This window comes from Pipistrellus hanaki (assembly GCF_964339955.1).
Source record: "Pipistrellus hanaki genome assembly, chromosome: 12".
In the NCBI taxonomy this organism is placed as follows: domain Eukaryota; kingdom Metazoa; phylum Chordata; class Mammalia; order Chiroptera; family Vespertilionidae; genus Pipistrellus; species Pipistrellus hanaki.
Genome location: NC_140514.1, coordinates 49,665,358 through 49,683,808, shown reverse-complemented (window position 1 = coordinate 49,683,808; position 18,451 = coordinate 49,665,358). Strand labels below are relative to the sequence as shown.

General features: G+C 46.4%; 1 protein-coding gene across 1 annotated transcript in view; it reads right to left on the bottom strand.

Annotated features, from left to right (window-relative positions):
- MERTK (MER proto-oncogene, tyrosine kinase) overlaps positions 1–18,451 on the bottom strand; it is a 104,643-nt gene that overhangs the window by 56,372 nt on the left and 29,820 nt on the right. The window contains exons 3-4 of the mRNA XM_084900216.1: positions 13,290–13,390; positions 11,206–11,379 (exon numbers count right to left, since the gene is read on the bottom strand). Coding sequence (XP_084756342.1) covers positions 11,206–11,379; positions 13,290–13,390 — 275 coding nt within the window. The remainder of the gene's footprint in view (positions 1–11,205; positions 11,380–13,289; positions 13,391–18,451) is intronic.

Genomic DNA, 18,451 nt, shown 5'->3' with positions numbered 1-18,451 from the left:
ATTAATAAGAAATTACAGAAATAGTACAGAGTTCCGGTCCACCCTTCACTCAGCTTCCCCTGCTGATAAGATCTTACTTAATCAAGGGACTCTGACCCAAACCAGGAAATTGACTTGGTGCAATACCATGAACTAAAATACAGGCCTGATTCAGATTCCGCCAGTTTTCGTTTTGCTTGGGGAAGGAGGAGTGTATGGCTCTATGCAATTTTATCACAGGCTGTGTACAGAAACAGAACTGTTCCATCACCAAAAAGAAGCTCATTCCTGCCACTCCTTTTAGAAACATGCTCCTCCAACTATCCCCGGCAAGAGCGTCTGTCTGCCATCACTATCACCAGGTCATTCTGAGGCTGATATAGAAATGGATCCTACAGCGTAGAATCCTTTGAGACTGGCTTGTTGACTTAGAATAACGTCCTGTAGACAAAAGCCTTTTTTGCCCTTGTCTCTTAAAGATAGCTCCTACATCACTAGAGAAAAAAATGGTATCAAAGGGACAAGGTGTGTGACTTCCTGTTTATAAACGTGCTTGCTCAGAGCAGCCTCCGGCATCAGGGCTCTTCAAGCACTTCCATGGGTCTCAGAATTCTCTCAGTCAGGGATCAGAAAGGTTTACTTGAGGGCTAATTTCAAGACAGAACTGTGGGGGAAAAACGAGACACGTGTAACACTTTCAACAATAAATAGTTAAAAAAAAAATAATAATAAGACAGAACAGCGTCTCCCTGCAAACACCTGGCTTTACATCGGCATGTAAGCTCCAAAGGCATCTCAGGTCAGAAAGGCCTGAACTACTGGGAAGACTCAGGCACCACACCAAAGGTCCTCAGAATAAAAACCAGGAATAAGTTAGGATAACATTCTATGTCATTCTTGTCCAACATTACAAAATTCAGGTGCTTGGGCACAGCCCGAGTGGCTGACTGGGTCTGACTGATGGCACAGCACAAGTCCCGTGTCAGAAGCCTGAACCCTGGGCCCTTTCTCCCTCTGCGTCTACAAAGTGGATGTAAGAAACCCTGTACTGCCAGGCCGGTGTGGCTCAGTGGGTCAGGGTTGGATTCCAGGTCAGGGCACATGCCTGGGTTGTGGGCTGCTTCCAGGGTAGAAAGTGTGCAGGAGGCATCTGATCAATGATTCTCTCTCATCATTGTTGTTTCTATCTCTCTCTTCCTCTCCCTTACTCTCTGATATCAATAAAAATATATTTTAAAGAAAAGCAAAAATATATTTTAATTTCACAGAACTGGCTAGAGATATATGAGAAAAGAGATAAGACTAAGTCGCAAAACTAATTATACTAATGCAAGTTACTTTACTATCACTGTGTCCCTTTGTTCCTGTGAAGGGACCTAAGACACGGGAGTGTTTGTCATTCATTGTTCATTCACTCACACAGTTCTCTTATGCCAGGCACTGTGTGGGGTGATGGGGCTAAGCTAATTAATAATTAATATATGATAATCACACCGGTTCATAACTTAGGGGCAGACACGCAGATGGTTCTGCACTATTGGTGGGAGGTACAAGAGTTATGAAGAGGCGCTCTGACTGCAAAGACAAGGTCAGGGTGTCCAGCAAGCTTTTCAGAGAAGAAACACATATGGGTACCAAGATGTCTACATAAGCAACGAAAAAAAAATTAAAACAACCTAACAATTAAAAAAAAAATTAAAACATGTTTATCAACAAGGGAATGGTTACATGAATTACGGTCCATCCACTCACTGTGGCAACTGTCACAAACGAGACAGGCCACTGAGTAGTGACATTCAGAAAGAGCTATGTGGCTTGGCCATGGATGTGTGTATCCCATTCATGTATAAGCACATATATGAGGGTATTTTAAGAACTGGGAAGAGCCTGAGAACAGGTAAACCGAAGGCTGACAGTAGATTTCATTGCCCAGGGCAGTGAAAGTATAGAGAAAAAGGGGAGATGTTCACATTTCGCTTTATGTCTATGGTTTGAATGTTTTACAGTGAATATGTGTTGACATTATTTGTGTAGTAAAAGGGCTGGAATTAATCTGCCTAAGTATTATCATCCTCACTTGAAGGAAACTCACTTATATATACACATACACATATACTTATAGAAAAAAATTAGGAAGAAAATACATCAATGTTTTCATTGTAATTGTGTAATAAGCTGAAAAAATACTTCTCTGAATTTTCTACACTTTAACACAAAATAATTTAATAGTTATGCAAACCAAAGCTTTAAAAATTATCTTACTTTGAATTAATTATAGATCACAGAAAGGTGTAGAGAAATATATAGGGAGCCTGATTGGTATGCCTCAGTGGTTGAGCATCTATCCAGGAACCAAGAGGTCACCATTTCGATTCCTGGTCAGGACACCAGCCCAGCTTTATGTAAGCTTGATCCCCAGTAGCGGGCATGCAATTTCATTTTCATTGATATCTCTATCACTTTATCCCTTTCTCTTCCTCTCTTTCTAAATAATCAATAAAAACATTAAAAAAAAGTATACAGGGAAAATTCTGTTTCCTTCAGCCTATGTCCCCAGAATGAACAGTTAACATAACTAGAGTCTACAGTCAAAACCAGGAAACTGACCCTGGTACCAGCCATAGAAGTATTCAGATTTCACCAATTATACCTGGGCTCGTGTTTTCCCATGCATGGTTCTATGTAAATTTATCACAGATGTAGCTTCGTGCAATCATAGTTACACATAAAGGTTATTTTGAAAAGCACATTATTGGGATATAAACTTCTCAGTTCCTATTTTGCACCAATCTTCTCTACCAAAGGGGGTGAAAATCAAACTAGAGAAAGTACAATAAAAATTGCAAAGAACTTGAAACCCCAAATAGGTGGCAGTAGTGAGGATGCATCTAGCCACTTGGAAATAAATCATACCTCCGAGCTGAGACAAATTACATGTGGCCTTCAGTGTTATTACAGAAACACACTTCTAATTTCTGTGAAAACATAGAGAAGAAGAAAAGCTCTACATAAATAGAGATGGACAGAGTCTGTCCTATTTTCAAAAGGAAAATGAGATTGATTCTGGTAAGTACCGAATCACTGAGAGATGGAAATCCACAGTAAAACTTAAAATCACTTCACCTTAGAGACAGCATGAAGAGTATTATGCTAAATAAAATAAGCCAGTCAGAGAAAGGCAAGTATCACATGATCTCACTCATATGTGGAATCCAATGAACAAAAAAGATCCAGAGACATACATAGAAGCATGGAACAGACTGTCAAATCTCAAAGGGAAGGTGGGGATAGAAGGGTGGGTGGGAAGAGATCAACCGAAGACCTAGTATGCATATATGCATAACCCACGGACACAGACAACAGGGTGGTGAAGGCCTGGTGCGGGGTACGGGGACAGGCTAGAAGGGGTCAATGGAGAAAAAAGGGGGACATATGTAATACTTTCAAAAATAAAGATTTTTTGTTTAAAAGAGGGGTATTAAGTTGGTGCCTATAGGAATGCGGAAAACTATCTTATCCAGGAGTTCAGCTCACCACCAATAAGTCAGGCCTGATTTCAAAACGAATTCCAAACTGATTTCTAGTCTTTCTATGATGGTTACTAACTAGACTGATGTATCAAGGAATGTCTCAGAACACAAGATGGAGAAATAAATGGAGAAAATAAAAGTCAGCAGACTCACCATGGGTTAAACAGTAGCCAAGAGAATTGGATGAATGAACTGAGGTCAACTCAGAGGCTGCCTTTATTAACAGGCCTCTGGCTTCGCTCTTGGTTAGATCAGAATCTAGATTTCCATCAACAACAAAACGGCAGTTGGCACAAAGCAGAGAGAAAATCTGCTAACCCAATGAATGAAGGTTGGAAATGGGCTCAAAAGGCTGGGACAATGAGTTAAACTTTTATAAGGGCAAAGGATGCTATTTCAAAGACAAGTAGGCAAGGAGCTGGAGAGTTTCGGCTTTGCAGCAATTTAATGAGAAAAAAGGCCTGGGGATTTCAATGAGCCTCAGACTCAACATTAAACAATACACTAACCTATGACTTGCATGACAGGAGGTTCCAGCCTCCACTGAACCTTAGGAATTGTTTTCTCAAAGTAATACCAATGTGACTAAATGCTTTCAGAAAAGAGAGGAGGGGGAGCAGTCCTAACTAGTTTTATGAGGTAAACCCACATACCTAAACTGGCATTACAAAAACAACTCATAAACCAATTCCCTGAAAAGGCACTGTTTACAATAAAGAATTTGACTGGCTTTTGTCGCTTAGAATTTCCTGACAGGAGTGGTGACACATGCTGGGGTCCCTAGATAGCTTCAGGATGGGGGTGGTCACCAGAATGACTGACCACTTGACCAGAGGGCTGGGAATCTCAGCCCATCCTCCAGCCCCTAGAGAGCAGAGGGAGGGCTGGGAACTGTTCAGTCACATGGCCAATGGTTTCATCAGTTGTGCCCATGTGACGAAACCCCGACAAAAATCTCTGGACCCTGAAACTCAGAACAGTTTCCTGTTAGGTGAATACACAGAAGTGCCCGGGAAGACACACCTTAGTTCCATGAGGACCCTCCCAGACCTCATCCTGTGTGCACCCTTGGTAATAAGACTGTAATGGGCCAAAACCAGTTTGGCTCAGTGGATAGAGCGTTGGCCTACAGACCAAAGGGTCCCGGGTTCAATTCCGGTCAAGGGCATGTACCTTGGTTGCAGGCACATCCCCAGTAGGGGGTGTGCAGGAGGCAGCTGATGGATGTGTCTCTCTCATTGATGTTTCTAGCTTTCTATCCCTCTCTCTGTAAAAACTCAATTAAAAAAATTATATATATATATATATATATATATATATATATATATATATATATATATATATAATGAAGACTAATGGTTAGGGAAGGCCTGCATGGTGGACTTGTATACTCAGAGACTTAAAGTAACTGTGAAGGATGGTTTGAAATTAAAACTTTTAATTAAAAAGCAGTTAACAAATGGTAGTCATGTCCTAGGCCAGTAGCTTCCCTGACAAAGATCAACTTCAATCTTTACCGAGCCCATTGTCTTTTTGCATCTAAGATAACAACATACCTGTGAAAAGTCAGGGTAACTTTTAACTTTCCTTTTTCCAGACCCCCCCTGCAGAGCACACCAAAAGTTGCCTGGGCAGAGACCACAAATTCCCTCATTGTTATTGCTGTTATGTTAATTGTTGACTGTTAACTGCATAAAAGAAGCACGTGTCCATCATTTTACTTTTTATCCAATCCCAGAGGTTTCCCCTCTAGGCTTTCTCCCACCTCCCTAACCCAGTGGTCATTAGTCAACAGAGCCAAATATCAACAGTACAACGATTGAAATTTCTTTTGAGAGCCAATTTTTTTAAACTTAAACTTCTTCTAACGCTACTTCTTCAAAATAGATTTGCCCAGGCCATGGAATTTTGTGGAAGAGCCACATTAAGGGGTCAAAGAGCCGCATGTGGCTCTCAAGCCACAGTTTGCCGAGCACGGCCCTCACCTATCACCAATGGATTTAACGTAACCCACTTACATATCCACCTTTGATGGTAATTTATAAAAATAGGTGAAAAGCCACTATTTGGGGGCATTATCCCAGTATCTTGAGATTTTGCTTCCTGGCAATTGTGGACAGATAGGCTCAAATAAACTCAAAAAAATTCTTTACAAGTTTGAATGTTTTCATACATTAACACTGGGCTGTTCTAGCAAATTACCCAACTGGAGATGGTCATGAGAATTTCCACATTTATAACCCGTCAGCAGGAAGTGCAGGGTCCTGGGGACACCACTGTCACCCCAGATTGTGGCTGGCATGTAAAGTGAGGGTAGTCTTGTGGAGGACTTGACCCTGTGCCTGTGGAGTGTGGAATCACTCTAAGTAGTCAGCATCAGAAGTAACAGCAGTCTATCCAGTCATTGTTACCCCAGATTGGGGGTGAAACAGAAAAAAACAAAAATTTGAAAATCATTCACACAATTTCAAATCCACCAAAATACGTCAAGACCAGGTAGAGTTTATCCCAGGAATGCAAAACTGACATTTGAAAAGCAAATCGATGTATACTGAGAGAGTAACAAAGAAAAACCATACAAGTATCTCAGTAGATGCAGAAAACAAACTTGACAAAATCTGACACCCTTCATGATAAAAATAAAAATTTTATGCCCTGGTCAGGTATCTATCTCAGTTGGTTAGAGCTACCTGGACTTTTGTGTGTTAAGGGTTCCATCCCCAGTCAGGGCACATACAAAATACAAGAATCAACTAATGAATGCATAAATAAGTGGAACAGCAAATCGATCTCTCCCCCACCAGTCCCTCACCTAAAATCAATCAATCAATCAATCAATTTTTTTTTCAGCCAACTGGTAATAGGAGGAAACTTCTTTGGCCCAAATGAAGGGTTTCTACCCACAGTTAACATCACTCAATCATGGGGAGCAGAGATGTTTACTGTCACCACTTCCATGCAGCACATGCTGGGAGGTCCTGGCCAGAGAAACAGGAAATAGGCCACAGAGATAAAGGGTAAGGATTGGGAAAGTAAAAGTAAAACTATGTCTATTGGCAGGTCTCTCTAGAAAATCCAAGGATCCTACAATAACAAAAACTCAGAACTTATAAGTGAATGTATCAAGGTTGGAAGTATAAGATCAATACACAAAAGTCCATTTTTCTATATATTAATAGTGAACAAATGGTAAATGAAATCAAATAGACTACTTATCAGCATCAAAACCAGAAAATATTTAAAAATAAATTTTACAAATGACATTAAGATCTCTACCCCCAAAACTATAAAAACAAACAAACAAAAATAAACAAATTAAAACAAAACAAAACACGGAGAAATTGAAGACCTAAATACCAGTAAATGGACAGACGTTCATGAATTGGAAATCTCAATATTAGTAAAATGTCATCTTCTCCTAAATTGATCTATAAATTCAATAAAATTGCAAATAAAAATTACAGCAGAATTTTTGTAAAAAATGTCAAGCTGGTCCTAATCAGTTTGGCTCAGTGGATAGAACATCGGCCTGTAGACTGAAGGGTCCCAGGTTCGATTCCAGTCAAGGGCATGTACTTTGGGTTGCGGACACATCCCTAGTAGGGAGTGTGCAGGAGGCAGATGATAGATGTTTCTCTCTCATAGATGTTTCTAACTCTCTATTCCTCTCCTTTCCTCTCTATAAAAAAATCAATAAAAATATATTTTTTAAATGTCAAGGTGATTCTTAAGATGTATATGGAAATAGGAAAAAGACCCAAAGTTGCACTTCACCAAAAAGGATAAGCACAAAGGTCTTTTCTAAATCCAATCCAAAAGTAGATACCAGAGGAATGAAGTGCAAATGAAAACACAGTAATCTACCATTTCACATCCATTAGAATATCTAAAAGTGAAAAGACGAACCCTATCAAGTAGGATGTGGATGGAGCAACTGGAAAGTGGGGAATGCACCACGGTACAACTCTTTGGAAAACAGAGTCCTGGTTTCTTCATTAAATATTTTTATTGATTGTAGAGAGGGAGAAAGAGATAGAAACATCGCTGATGAGAGATAATCATTGCTTGGCCGCCTCCTGCACGCCCCCTACTGGGGATCGAGGCCACAATCTGGGCATGTGCCCTTGACCAGAATCGAACCAAGTACCCTTCAGTCCTCAGGCTGACGCTCTATCCACTGATCCAAACCAACGAGGGCAGTTTTGGTTTCTTTAAAAGCTAAACATATGCCTACATACAACTCAGCCATTGCTCTCACAGCTATTTATCCAAGGGAAATAAAAATATATGTTCCCAAGACACTCGCACATAAATATTCATAGTTGCTTTATTCACAATAGTCAGTAGCCATAAATATCCCAAAATGTTCAAAAAACAAATGGATAATAACACAGTGTAGCACCTTCATACTGTCAGCAGTAAAAAAAATAATGCACTCCTGCCCAGCCGTAGACGGCAGAGAAAACTATAATACTCTTGGTGGAGTCAGGGGTTAGAAAAGTGATTCAGAGACAACACCTAGGGGCTGGCATTCACTTGCTGAGCCATTGTCGTCATGAATATTAGTGACTACTACTATGGGTCAGGCACTGCCTTGGAAGAGACCAAGACCTTGTCCTTCCTGAGCACATTCTCTAAGAAGACGTCATAAGTAAACAGGGTCATTATAGACAAGTACTTTCTGATTGTGCAAGAAAGTCCACAATAATTCATGATTGGGAGTCAATAAGAAGGTGGCAAAAACCTAACAGTGAAGAGTGACCAGGGAAGGCTTTGCTGAAGAAGTGATATCTGAGTTGTGTCAGGGACCAAAGGGCAGATGGAAGAACCCTGGCAGACAAGAGGGAGTGCAAAGGTCCTGAGGCAAGGAGGAGGAAAGGAGTCTGAGGAAATGAAAGGCAACCAGTGTGACTGGCGCTTAGCCAGCAGAGAAGAGAGTGGGATGGGGATGGGTTGTAGTGTTGGGTGGAGGCAAGAAGGACTCGGGGCGACGGTCTGAAAAAACAGGAAGTCACTGAAGGATTTCCAGCAGGCAAGTGACAGGGTCTGCCATAAAGAGGAAGGATCAGAGTGAGGACAAGGCTGAAGCAATGAGACCAGCTTGGAAGCCTCTGCAGTGGAGCTGGCAAGGGCTGGCAGTGACATGACCAGAACACTGCAGCAGGGACAATGAAAAGACAATGTTGGATGTACCTTAGAAACAAAACTGATGCAACTTGCTGATGCATTCACGTGAAAAATGAGAAAAAGGAAGAACTGGCCAATGGTGTTATTATTTTCTAAGATGAGAAATTTGGAGCGGAATAAATCTGGTGAAAGATCAAGAATTTCATTTTAAGATGCCTAGATAACCAGCAAGCGGACATGTCAAGGAGACAGTTGGCTACATGAGCTTGAAGCTTAGGAGAGAGGTCTGGGCTGGAGAAGCCAAGACTGAGGTCCCCATCACATGGATGGTGCAAAAGCCAGGGGCTCGAGGGAACATCTCTCAGGGTGAACAGAAGTGGGTCTGGGACTGGGTGCCAGGATGCCACACTTTCAGAACTCCTACCACAGGCAGAGGAGGAGCAGTGAGGTGTGAAGAAGGACCCACCGTGTCCTCAGGGCCCAGAACAGCCTCTGCACACAGAAATCCCGAATGCACAAAGAAAGGAAGGATTAGGGGATGGGGGTTCAGAATGAGTTACCCCAAGATATGCTTTTGGGTATGTAGATTGTTCTGAGCTAAAGGCAACTTTAGCAGTGGGCTCAAAAGAAACTTCTGCTCCTCCCTTCACTACCTAGAAAACTTGAATTAGGGGCCTTTTCAATAAGAAGGGAAAATCAGAGACTACCTCTTCTGACCTATCTACTAGTATATGCCAGGAAAATCTTCTATTTCCTGAACAAGCACTCTCCCTGCAATGGCCCTTTGAAGCCCCCAAGGCACCTCACCTCACCCCTGGCTCAGGATGTCGATATACCTATGTTCCCTTTCTGTCTTGGAACCTTCTGCATGTAGGGATCTCTGACTCTCATGCATCCTGGTTCCCATCTATACTAATAAAAGGGTAATATGCAAATTGGTCAGGATGGCCTCACAGTAACGACCAAACAGCAGGCTGCGTGGGGCAACCAGGCTGGCAGGGGGTGCAGTGAGGGGTGACCAAACTACCGAACAACAGGCTGTGTGGGATGACCAGGGGAGGGTAGTTGGAGGGCAGTTGGGGCTACCAGGTCAGCAGGGGGGAAGTTGGGGATGACCAGGTCAGCAGAAGGGGCAGTTAGGGGCGATCAGGTCAGCAGGCAGAGGTGGTTAGGGGTGATCATCCTGGCAGGGGGGCAGTTAGGGTGATCAGGCAAGCAGGCAGGTGAGTAGTTAGGAGTCAGCTGTCTAGGATTGTGAGAGAGATTTTCGACTGCCAGTTTAGGCCTGATCCCTGGGCCTAAACTGGCAGTCGGATATCTCCCGTGGGGTCCTGGATTGGAGAGGGTGCAGGCTGGGCTGAGGGGACCACCATACACAAATTTCATGCACCAGGCCTCTAGTCTATCTAATAATAGGATAATATGCAAATTGGTTGGGACACTGTCACAGGGAGGTCCCCGCCTCCTGTGCTGTCCTGGAGCCTCATGTCCCCGCCGCCCCCCCCCCCGCCCCCCCCCCCACCCCCGCACCAGCCCAGGGGTCCGCAGGCACTCAGAGAGGCTCCTCCGCCCCCCAGCTGGGGGTCTGCAGGTGCGCTGAGGTCCGCAGGCCTCTGCCACGGCCCAGCCCAGGGATCCACAGGCCTCCCCTGGCTCCAGCCTACCTCTTTGGGGCAATCCATTGAGGAGCCCTGGATTGGTGGGTGGAGCCTACCTCTTGGATTACGGGGCTCCTGCACTGTGACAGGGCACAGGCCAGGCTGGGGGACCTCCCTGCCCCACCCCACCCCGCCCCACCCCGAGTGCACAAATTTCATTCCTGGGCCATTAGTACATACGTATGTATTAAACTTGGTCATATTCTTTTGCTAACCAGCCTCATGACTATTTGATTATTAGACCAGATTACTATTGAGGACAGAGGAAAGGTTCTCCTCCCCACAGCAGGGCTCCCTGGCCAGATGTTGCTGAAGGACCCAATGGGAGGAGCAGAGAGGAGCCTGCTGGCTTTCGCATCAGAGGCACCAACGGTGCTGACTCTAGAGCGATTGGGACAAAGTCGGGCACTTCCATTCAGATGGAAATCAAGGTGACCCCTGACCACCAATGCTGTCACAATCCCACAATGACTCACTCTGTCCACAACAACCCCATGATCCATGGAGAATCAAAGTCTGAGGTCACCATCACACAGATGGTGCCAAAGCCAGCGGCTGTCAAACCTCACTGCGTCTTCACATCAGTGGTTCCTGCCAGACCGGCCATCCAGTGAGGCCACAGCTGCTGTGGGAGACGTGAGCCGGCTCCACTGCCCTGCCTGGGGCATTCCCAGCTTCCCCACCTGCACCTCGGACACCCTCGAAGTGCACTCAGCCACCTCCCACCCCTGACCTGGGAACTCTTCCCCACCCGAGACTCCTGCCTGCCCATGACTGCCTCCCCATCTACCCCGCCTCCCCCCACCCCAGCTGCTACACTAGTCTTCCTCCTCCTGGAGCATGGCAGTGCTCAGCAAACGTGTGCTCCCTCCACTACTAGAAAGCAAACAAAGAAATCGGCACAGACTCACCAGGGACAGTTAGCACAGACGGGGATCTTTCTGGCTGTTCACTCACGCGGCTGCTGTTCTGAAACCAGACAATGCCAACGGGCTCCGGCGGGCCCACGGCCTGACAGGTGAGGTTGAAGGCGGTGTTTCTGGTGACGTTCATGCTCTCGGGCTCCCTGGTGAAGTAAGGAAGTCCTGCCGAGGAAGAGTTAAGGGAAGGAAAGTTTCAAATCCACAAGCAAAGGCACAGCTTACGGGAATGGCAACTTCTAGAACGTGATCACAGGAGATTTCCTTCCACGCCATCTCAGGTCTGAAAGGCCCGCTCTCCCTGGAAAGTTGGGTGTGAAAGAGAACAGGCTGATCTCCAGTTCAGCTCCAGCTCACTGCAGCAGGCTGACAGGCTTTCAGTCTTCCTCACCAAAGTAAACAGTGAAAACCACGCCACGCAACAGGTCTGCCTGCTTTTCAGGACAATGGACTGTGTGTGAGGCTTTGAGATGGGTGTCAGGAATTTTAAAATCTGTGCGTGAGTATAGGGCTAAGCACAGTCTCAGAAGAACACTGTAGACACAGTTACAGTCACAGCCAAGTTCTCCAACTGTAGTTCCAGGATCAAGGGCGTAATAAGGAAGGGCACTTCAGGAATATCTCAGAGGACCCCAAATAGCTCACTTATTTGGGGCGTGTGCCCAAAACTTACCAGCTGAAGCTAACTGTCCTCACACATTCACACTGTGTTCTTTTGGGACTGCGAACTTACAGAACTGGTCCCAACAGGAATGATGTGGGAGTGGTAAATGCAAACATTTTTCCTGCTTCAGAGTTGTGTAAAACTCCATTTGGACCCAACAAGTCTCTGCCCTGGGCATTTTTCTGAGATTCTGACAAGTAAAATGTCCTCTAAGTATTTTCCCCAGATAAACAGCAAATGTAGGACTTCCCCCTACTTCCCTTACTCCCCCCACCCCCACCCCCGGTCCCAATGCGGAGGCCCCGCCCCCAACTCATGCTGACACATACTAGCTTGTCCAGTCTGAGATGGACCCGAGAACAAAGCTATAAGAGACTCCTGAGGGCCTGCCTCCCCCAGGCTGCCTGCAGCATTGGTGGGCACCAGGCTCCTGTTGGCAAAAGAACGGGCAGCAGCAGAGCCTTTTAAAGGACGACGTATCCCGTTAAAAGTCCCCAGAAACCTAATCAACTGCTCTACAGCCTGTGATGAGGGTAGGGTCGGGACAAAGTAGGATAGAAAGGTGTTCTGATAGTCTGCTCATGGGAACCTCAGAGAGCTAGGAGAGGATGCAGGGATCTCAGAGGGCAGCATCTGGGGGGTGAGGAGCATCACTGGGGTGGTGACAATAAAGATCTTCTTCCTTGAAGCCTTTCTTGCCAGGCCCTGCCACTGCCGAACCAGGCATGCACACCCTGAGACCCAGGGACCTGGGCTCACCTGGCCCGGCTCACCTGTGCATCAACTCACACTCCCCCACTGGAGTTCAAGTGCCTCCAGGGTAGAGACTGCCTTCTCCTCATCTCACGTCTCACTTCTCAGCCCCACTGAACCCATCTCATGCCTTGTCATGTCACAGAACCAAACATGCCCTGAACCAAACACTGACCAACGCTAGGACCCAGAAAGGAGTCCCAAACCGAGCTGCTGACCCTTCCAGGAAAACCACGCCCCTTCGCCCCCCCCCCCCCCCCCCCCCCTTCTGGGCTCTCACCATCCACAGACTTCAGACAAGAAAAAATGCTCAGGAACAAGCAAATTGCCACCTGGCCAGGGAGTGGTACCTGGTGCCAGCACTGAGAGCCAGGTAATGGAATGCATTTGCTTCCTTAAAAAAAAGTCATCAACCTTTAAAATTGTAAGTAACCTCAGGACAAAGAAGTCAACAATCTCTTTTATCTCAGTCCTTGTGCCTAGGATGGACCTAAATGTTAAGAAGTGAATTCATTTCATTATAACCTCAGACAAGGAAGTCATACAATCTCAGGGCTTATAGATCTGCCAGGTTTACAGAGTCATAAATGGGCCCACCAAGCTGCAGTGTTATGTGCAAAGCAGTTAATACTGGCCGCTCTGTGGCCTCTGCACTTACCTTGTACCTCGACGTAGATGGGGTCAGACTCGATCTCTTCACTGTTTATGTTCGTCTTACAGGTATACGCCCCACTGTCTGACCGCTGCACCCTCATTATGCTTCAGAGAAAACACAGGAAGATGTTTACGGTGACTACCCTTCGAGCTCCTGCTACAGAAACAACATTCTTCAACTTCCTTGTCAGGTGCTGCGATATAATCTCACATATGGACATGGCTAGGTCGCTGTGCCCCGATATTTAGTCTAATACCACTTTAGATGTTTATGGGAATGTATGGTTCAGATGAGATTACATTTAAATCAGCAGGTGACCCTCTACAATGAGGGTGGGCCTCATCCAGTCCGTTGAAGGCCTATGAGCAGAGTCTGAAGTCACCCGAGAAAGAGGAATTCTGCCTCCAAACTCCTTGGGACCCAAGACTGCAAAGTCAGCACCCACAGCCACATTGGCCAATTCTTTAAAACAAGTTACTCTGTGCTGTTACTTGCCTTCACTTCTATGGTAGCCCCTATATTGGAGTGCAAATTTGTAGGGCTGTTTGGGGTGGTCACGATAACTAGGGGGCTCCATGGTCTTTAGGGGCCAGAAGGAGCTGTTCCATATCCCCAATGACCGTCTGAGACCAGAACCCATTCCATTTTACATAAACACATGTATTTTGTCTGGCTTTAACACCCACCTGATTTCCTAGGACTGTAATTACCATGAAAATGGGAGGCAGGGGGGAGGCTGGTGAGAGAGCAGCAATGGCCCTGTGGCCTGTCGGGAACTTTGCAGGGACTAGTCATCACTTGGAAAAGGGATCACTGACATCCAGGCTGCATTGGCAATTGCCATATGGGGGATGGAGGGTGGGGGTTTCAGCAGCTCCTGAAAGTTTCTGCAGACCTGGCGTGGACATGCCCAGCTTAACAAGTCCACATTCATATTCTTTTGTTATAAATCACCTTTCTTTTGTTCTTCTTTTATTACATTTAGGCAATCTCTCTCTATATTAAAAGCCAATGACCATAACAGCCATAATGACCGATTGCTATGATGTCCACAGTGGCTAGTGAACCGGCCTGATAAGGGGGTGGGGCCGGCTGGCCAACCACCCATGGCTTTCCACCAGGCTGCTGACCCATTTCATTCAGGCCAGGGCTGGCCGGTCCACCATCAACAGTCTTCCCCATGGCCAGCCCTGCCCCCAATCAGCCCCCTAACTCCAATCATCCTCTCCCACCAGCCAGCCTGGCACTGATCAGGCCCCAATAGGGGCAGGCTGGCCATCCAACCTCCTACCGCTGGCCAGACCCCACCTGTGTATGAATTTGTGCACTGGATCTCTAGTCCTAACTAATAAAAGAATAATATTCAAATTGACTATACCTCCACTACACCCACAAGCCATGCCCACCAGCCAATCAGGAGCAAGTATGAAAATTAACCCAACTAAAATGGCTGCAGCCACCAAGAGAGCAGGAGGCTTGGGTTTCCCCATCAACGGAGGAAAAGCCAAACTTTCTGCCTGCCCTGGCCAGCCCTGAACTCCACTCAAGGCTACAAAGTTTCAATTGTAGAAGATAAATAAATCCCAATAAAAATGGTGGCAGCCATAGAGCTGGAGAGAGCAGGAGGCTTGAGTTTTCCCCGGTGACGGAGGAAGCCAAGCTTTCTGCACACCCTGACAGGCCCAGGCCTCCACTCAAGGCTAGAAAGTTTCAATTATAGAAGACAAATAAATCCCAACAAAAAATGGCTGCAGCCATGGAGCAAACAGGGGGCTTGGCTCTGCTCCAGGCTACAAAATTTCAATTGTAGAAGATAAATAAATCCCAGATACCAGGGCCTCTGCTTGGGTCACCCGGGGGTATGGCCAGCCTGAAAACCACCATAGGCCCCTCGCCTAGGCCACCCCATGACCAAAGGGAACCCCCACCCTGATCCGGGATATCCTTCAGGGCAAACCATCTGGCTCTCACCCATGCAAGAGGCCTTTATCCTATCTAATAAAATAATAATATGCAAATTGAACATCACTCCAACACACAAGATGGCCATCAAAGATGGCCATCAGGGGAGGGCATTTGGGAGAAACCAGGCCTACAAGGGAGGGCAGATGGGGGCAATAAAGCCTGCAGGGGAGGGCAGTTAGGGGTAACCAAGCTTGTAGGGGAGGGCAGTTAGGGCAAACAGGCTGGCAGGGGAGCAGTTAGGCATCAATTAGGCTGGCAGGGAAGTATTAGGGAGTGATCAGGCTGGTAGGCAGAAGCAGTTAGGGGCAATCAGGAAGGCAGGCAGGCAGGCAAGCAGTTGGGAGGTAGCAGTCCTGGATTGTGAGAGGGATGTCCAACTGCTCCTTTAGGCCCGATCCTTCTGGATCAGGTCTAAATGGGCAGTCGAACATTCCGTGACGGGTCCCAGATTGGAGAGGGTGCAGGCTGGGCTGAGGGACACACAGCCCCTGTGCATGAATTTCATACATCAGGCCTCTAGTATGTTATAAAATCTCTGACATTAAGAGGTGACCTTGGCTCTAAGAGACTGAGAGTCCTGCTTTCCACCTTTCCAGTGTGTTTACAAACAGGAACCAGGGTAGGTAGGGTGAGGGGAGGAGGGACACTTGGAGATGCTCTCAGATGCTCTCCCACAGAAGGGTCTCTATTGGCCCAAAGACACTAATCTCTCCACTCCTCAGACAGCAAAGACATGACTGGGGAAAAGAGAAAAGCACGGAGGGTCCACCTGCCTAGCAGCTTGCACCCCAATACAAATTATTTATTTAAAGCAAAATAAAACCCATCCCTCAGCCTTTCAAAGGCCGAGGCTTAAAGCTCAAAAGAGAAAGGGGGGCAGGCAAGGGCAAAGGGAGCCCCCACCGACCTAGGCAACGATTAGTAGCCACCAAGGGGCAACAGCACCATCAAGGCTTTGAGGATCCATAGTCTTCATGGGTCAGAACACACAATGGATATTTTAAATATAACTTCTCACCCAGCCAGTCTGGTTCAGTGGATAGAACCTTGGCCTGTGGTCACATATCTCAGTTGCAGGCTCCTCCCTAGCCCAGACCCGGGCCCTGGTTGGGGCGCATGCAGGAGGTAGCCAATCGATGTTTTTCTCTTATATCGCTATTTCTCTCTGTGTTTCCCTCTCTCTTCCACTCTCTCTAAAAATCAGTAGAAAAATATCCTCAGGTGAGGATTAATATATATATAAAACTTCTCTCCAACAACGTCATTTTGTAAATCCTACTAGCTTATGCTAAACAGAGCAACTCAATTCCATGTCAAGAGTGGTATCAATCAGAAGGGGGGGGAGAGGGGGGAAAGACCCAGGAGTGTGACTGTCACCTGTCACCTGCATTTCCTGATATGCTAATCTGAGTGGCACCCCACTGACTTAGGTGTACTTTCTTCCCCTTTCCCCTCACTGCTTTGTAGGAGAAAATTAAATCTGGGACACATCTGATGAATGAACATTGGACCTGGGAGGACCCAGGATTAAGTAAAGACTAGATCTCTCCACGGAAAGACAGAAAGAGACCTCACAGGACACGTATCTCCAAATAAGGGGCTGATGCTCCCCCAATCACCTCCTTGGATGTTCTGGTGACAAAAGGGGCTGAAGAAAGAGGAAGAGAAGTTTGTGTCTGCAATGGCATGTTGCCACTGTGAGTCATAACGAGTGGCTTAATGTGCTTAGTGGTTTCAGCAGCTCCTGAAACCTCTAGTCAGTCTAGTGCATTTTCAAGGAAGCTAAGGTCACAGCTACTGCAGAGAAGTCCTTTCCAGACAGTTCACAAGTTCACTTTAAAAGAGGTGTCACTGTTTTCAGGCAAAGCCTGGGATCCCACAGGTGAATGACAAGATCTGACAGGCTGAGGACACCTGTGCCTATGAAGACCTGGCTCCGGGCCTGGGACCACAGCATTGCAGCAGCAGGCTTGCCAGATGACTCAGGGAGAGTCAGCAACCAGGGAGAAAGTGACAAGCAGAGAGGGATACAGGGCAGGGTCCCAGGGAGCAGCTCAAGGCAGACGCGGAGCACACCTGTACAGAGGCACAGACAGGTAGCCCCAGAAACCACCAGGCACAAATAACATGTGAGCATCACACCCTGGCTGCAGAAGTCCAGGAGTACCTTCAGCCGACCAGTGAGGAAAATTCAGGCCAGGACTAGAACAGGGGGACACAAGGCACGTGATCCAAACTCTGTCTTCAGCCATTTGTGGGGAAAAAAAAAAAAAAAAGGGAGGGGGGGGGCGCATTCTATACCTTAGGATGGAAGAAAAGCCTTTCTTTGCTGGAGCTGTCCACAATTATTGGGAAGCACCTGGCAATTAAACCCCAAGACTGTTAGCTCCTCTGATTCCAACAGTGGCCAGGGGTCTTCAAACTACAGCCCGCAGGCCACATGCGGCCCGCAGAGGAGTCTGATCCTGCCCGCCAGGTTTTTTGGGCAGTGAGCGCAGCCGAGGTGTTACAGTAGGAATTAGTAGTTCATATAGTCCGGCCCTCCAGCTCTCTGAGGGACCGTGATCTGGCCCCCACTTTAAAAAGTTTGAGGACCCCTGGGCCCTAACCCCTCTGTTCAAACTGAGGGACAAGATAAGCTACTTTCAAGGCTACATTCTTGCATACCCTTCCTCCCTGCTTCTTTACAACCCAGGGATAATTCGTAGAAAGTTCCCTTTCCCCTTCCTCTTCAAACAGCCTTTTTTGAACTCTTCATAACTTTGGCTCTAAGAATGTTTTACAGGCTTTGGGAAAATACTGGTAAGACACCTCCCTAGACAGCTGCCCGGATCGTCTCCTAAAGAATAAACTCAACCCCCCTGATGTATACTCAATTTCACCTAGCAACAGCAACAGTCCAAAACCCCCCCTCCCTTCCTTGTCCAAGGCTTTAAAAGGTGAGTGGGGGAGGAGGAGGGCACAGCTTCTATTCCTTGCCTTGTATTGATTAGCAATGTACTGGCCCTATCCCTTTGGGGAAAGTAAAATAAACAATCTTTATCTATCTATCTATCTATCTATCTATCTATCATCTCTTCTCTCAGTTGTGAATTCTTTCATAGCCCACATCACCTGCCCCAAACCTAACACTTTGGAAAGTAAAGTTTCCAAACAGGATACTCTCATTCTAAATTCCTAACTGGCTATGGTGGGTAGTC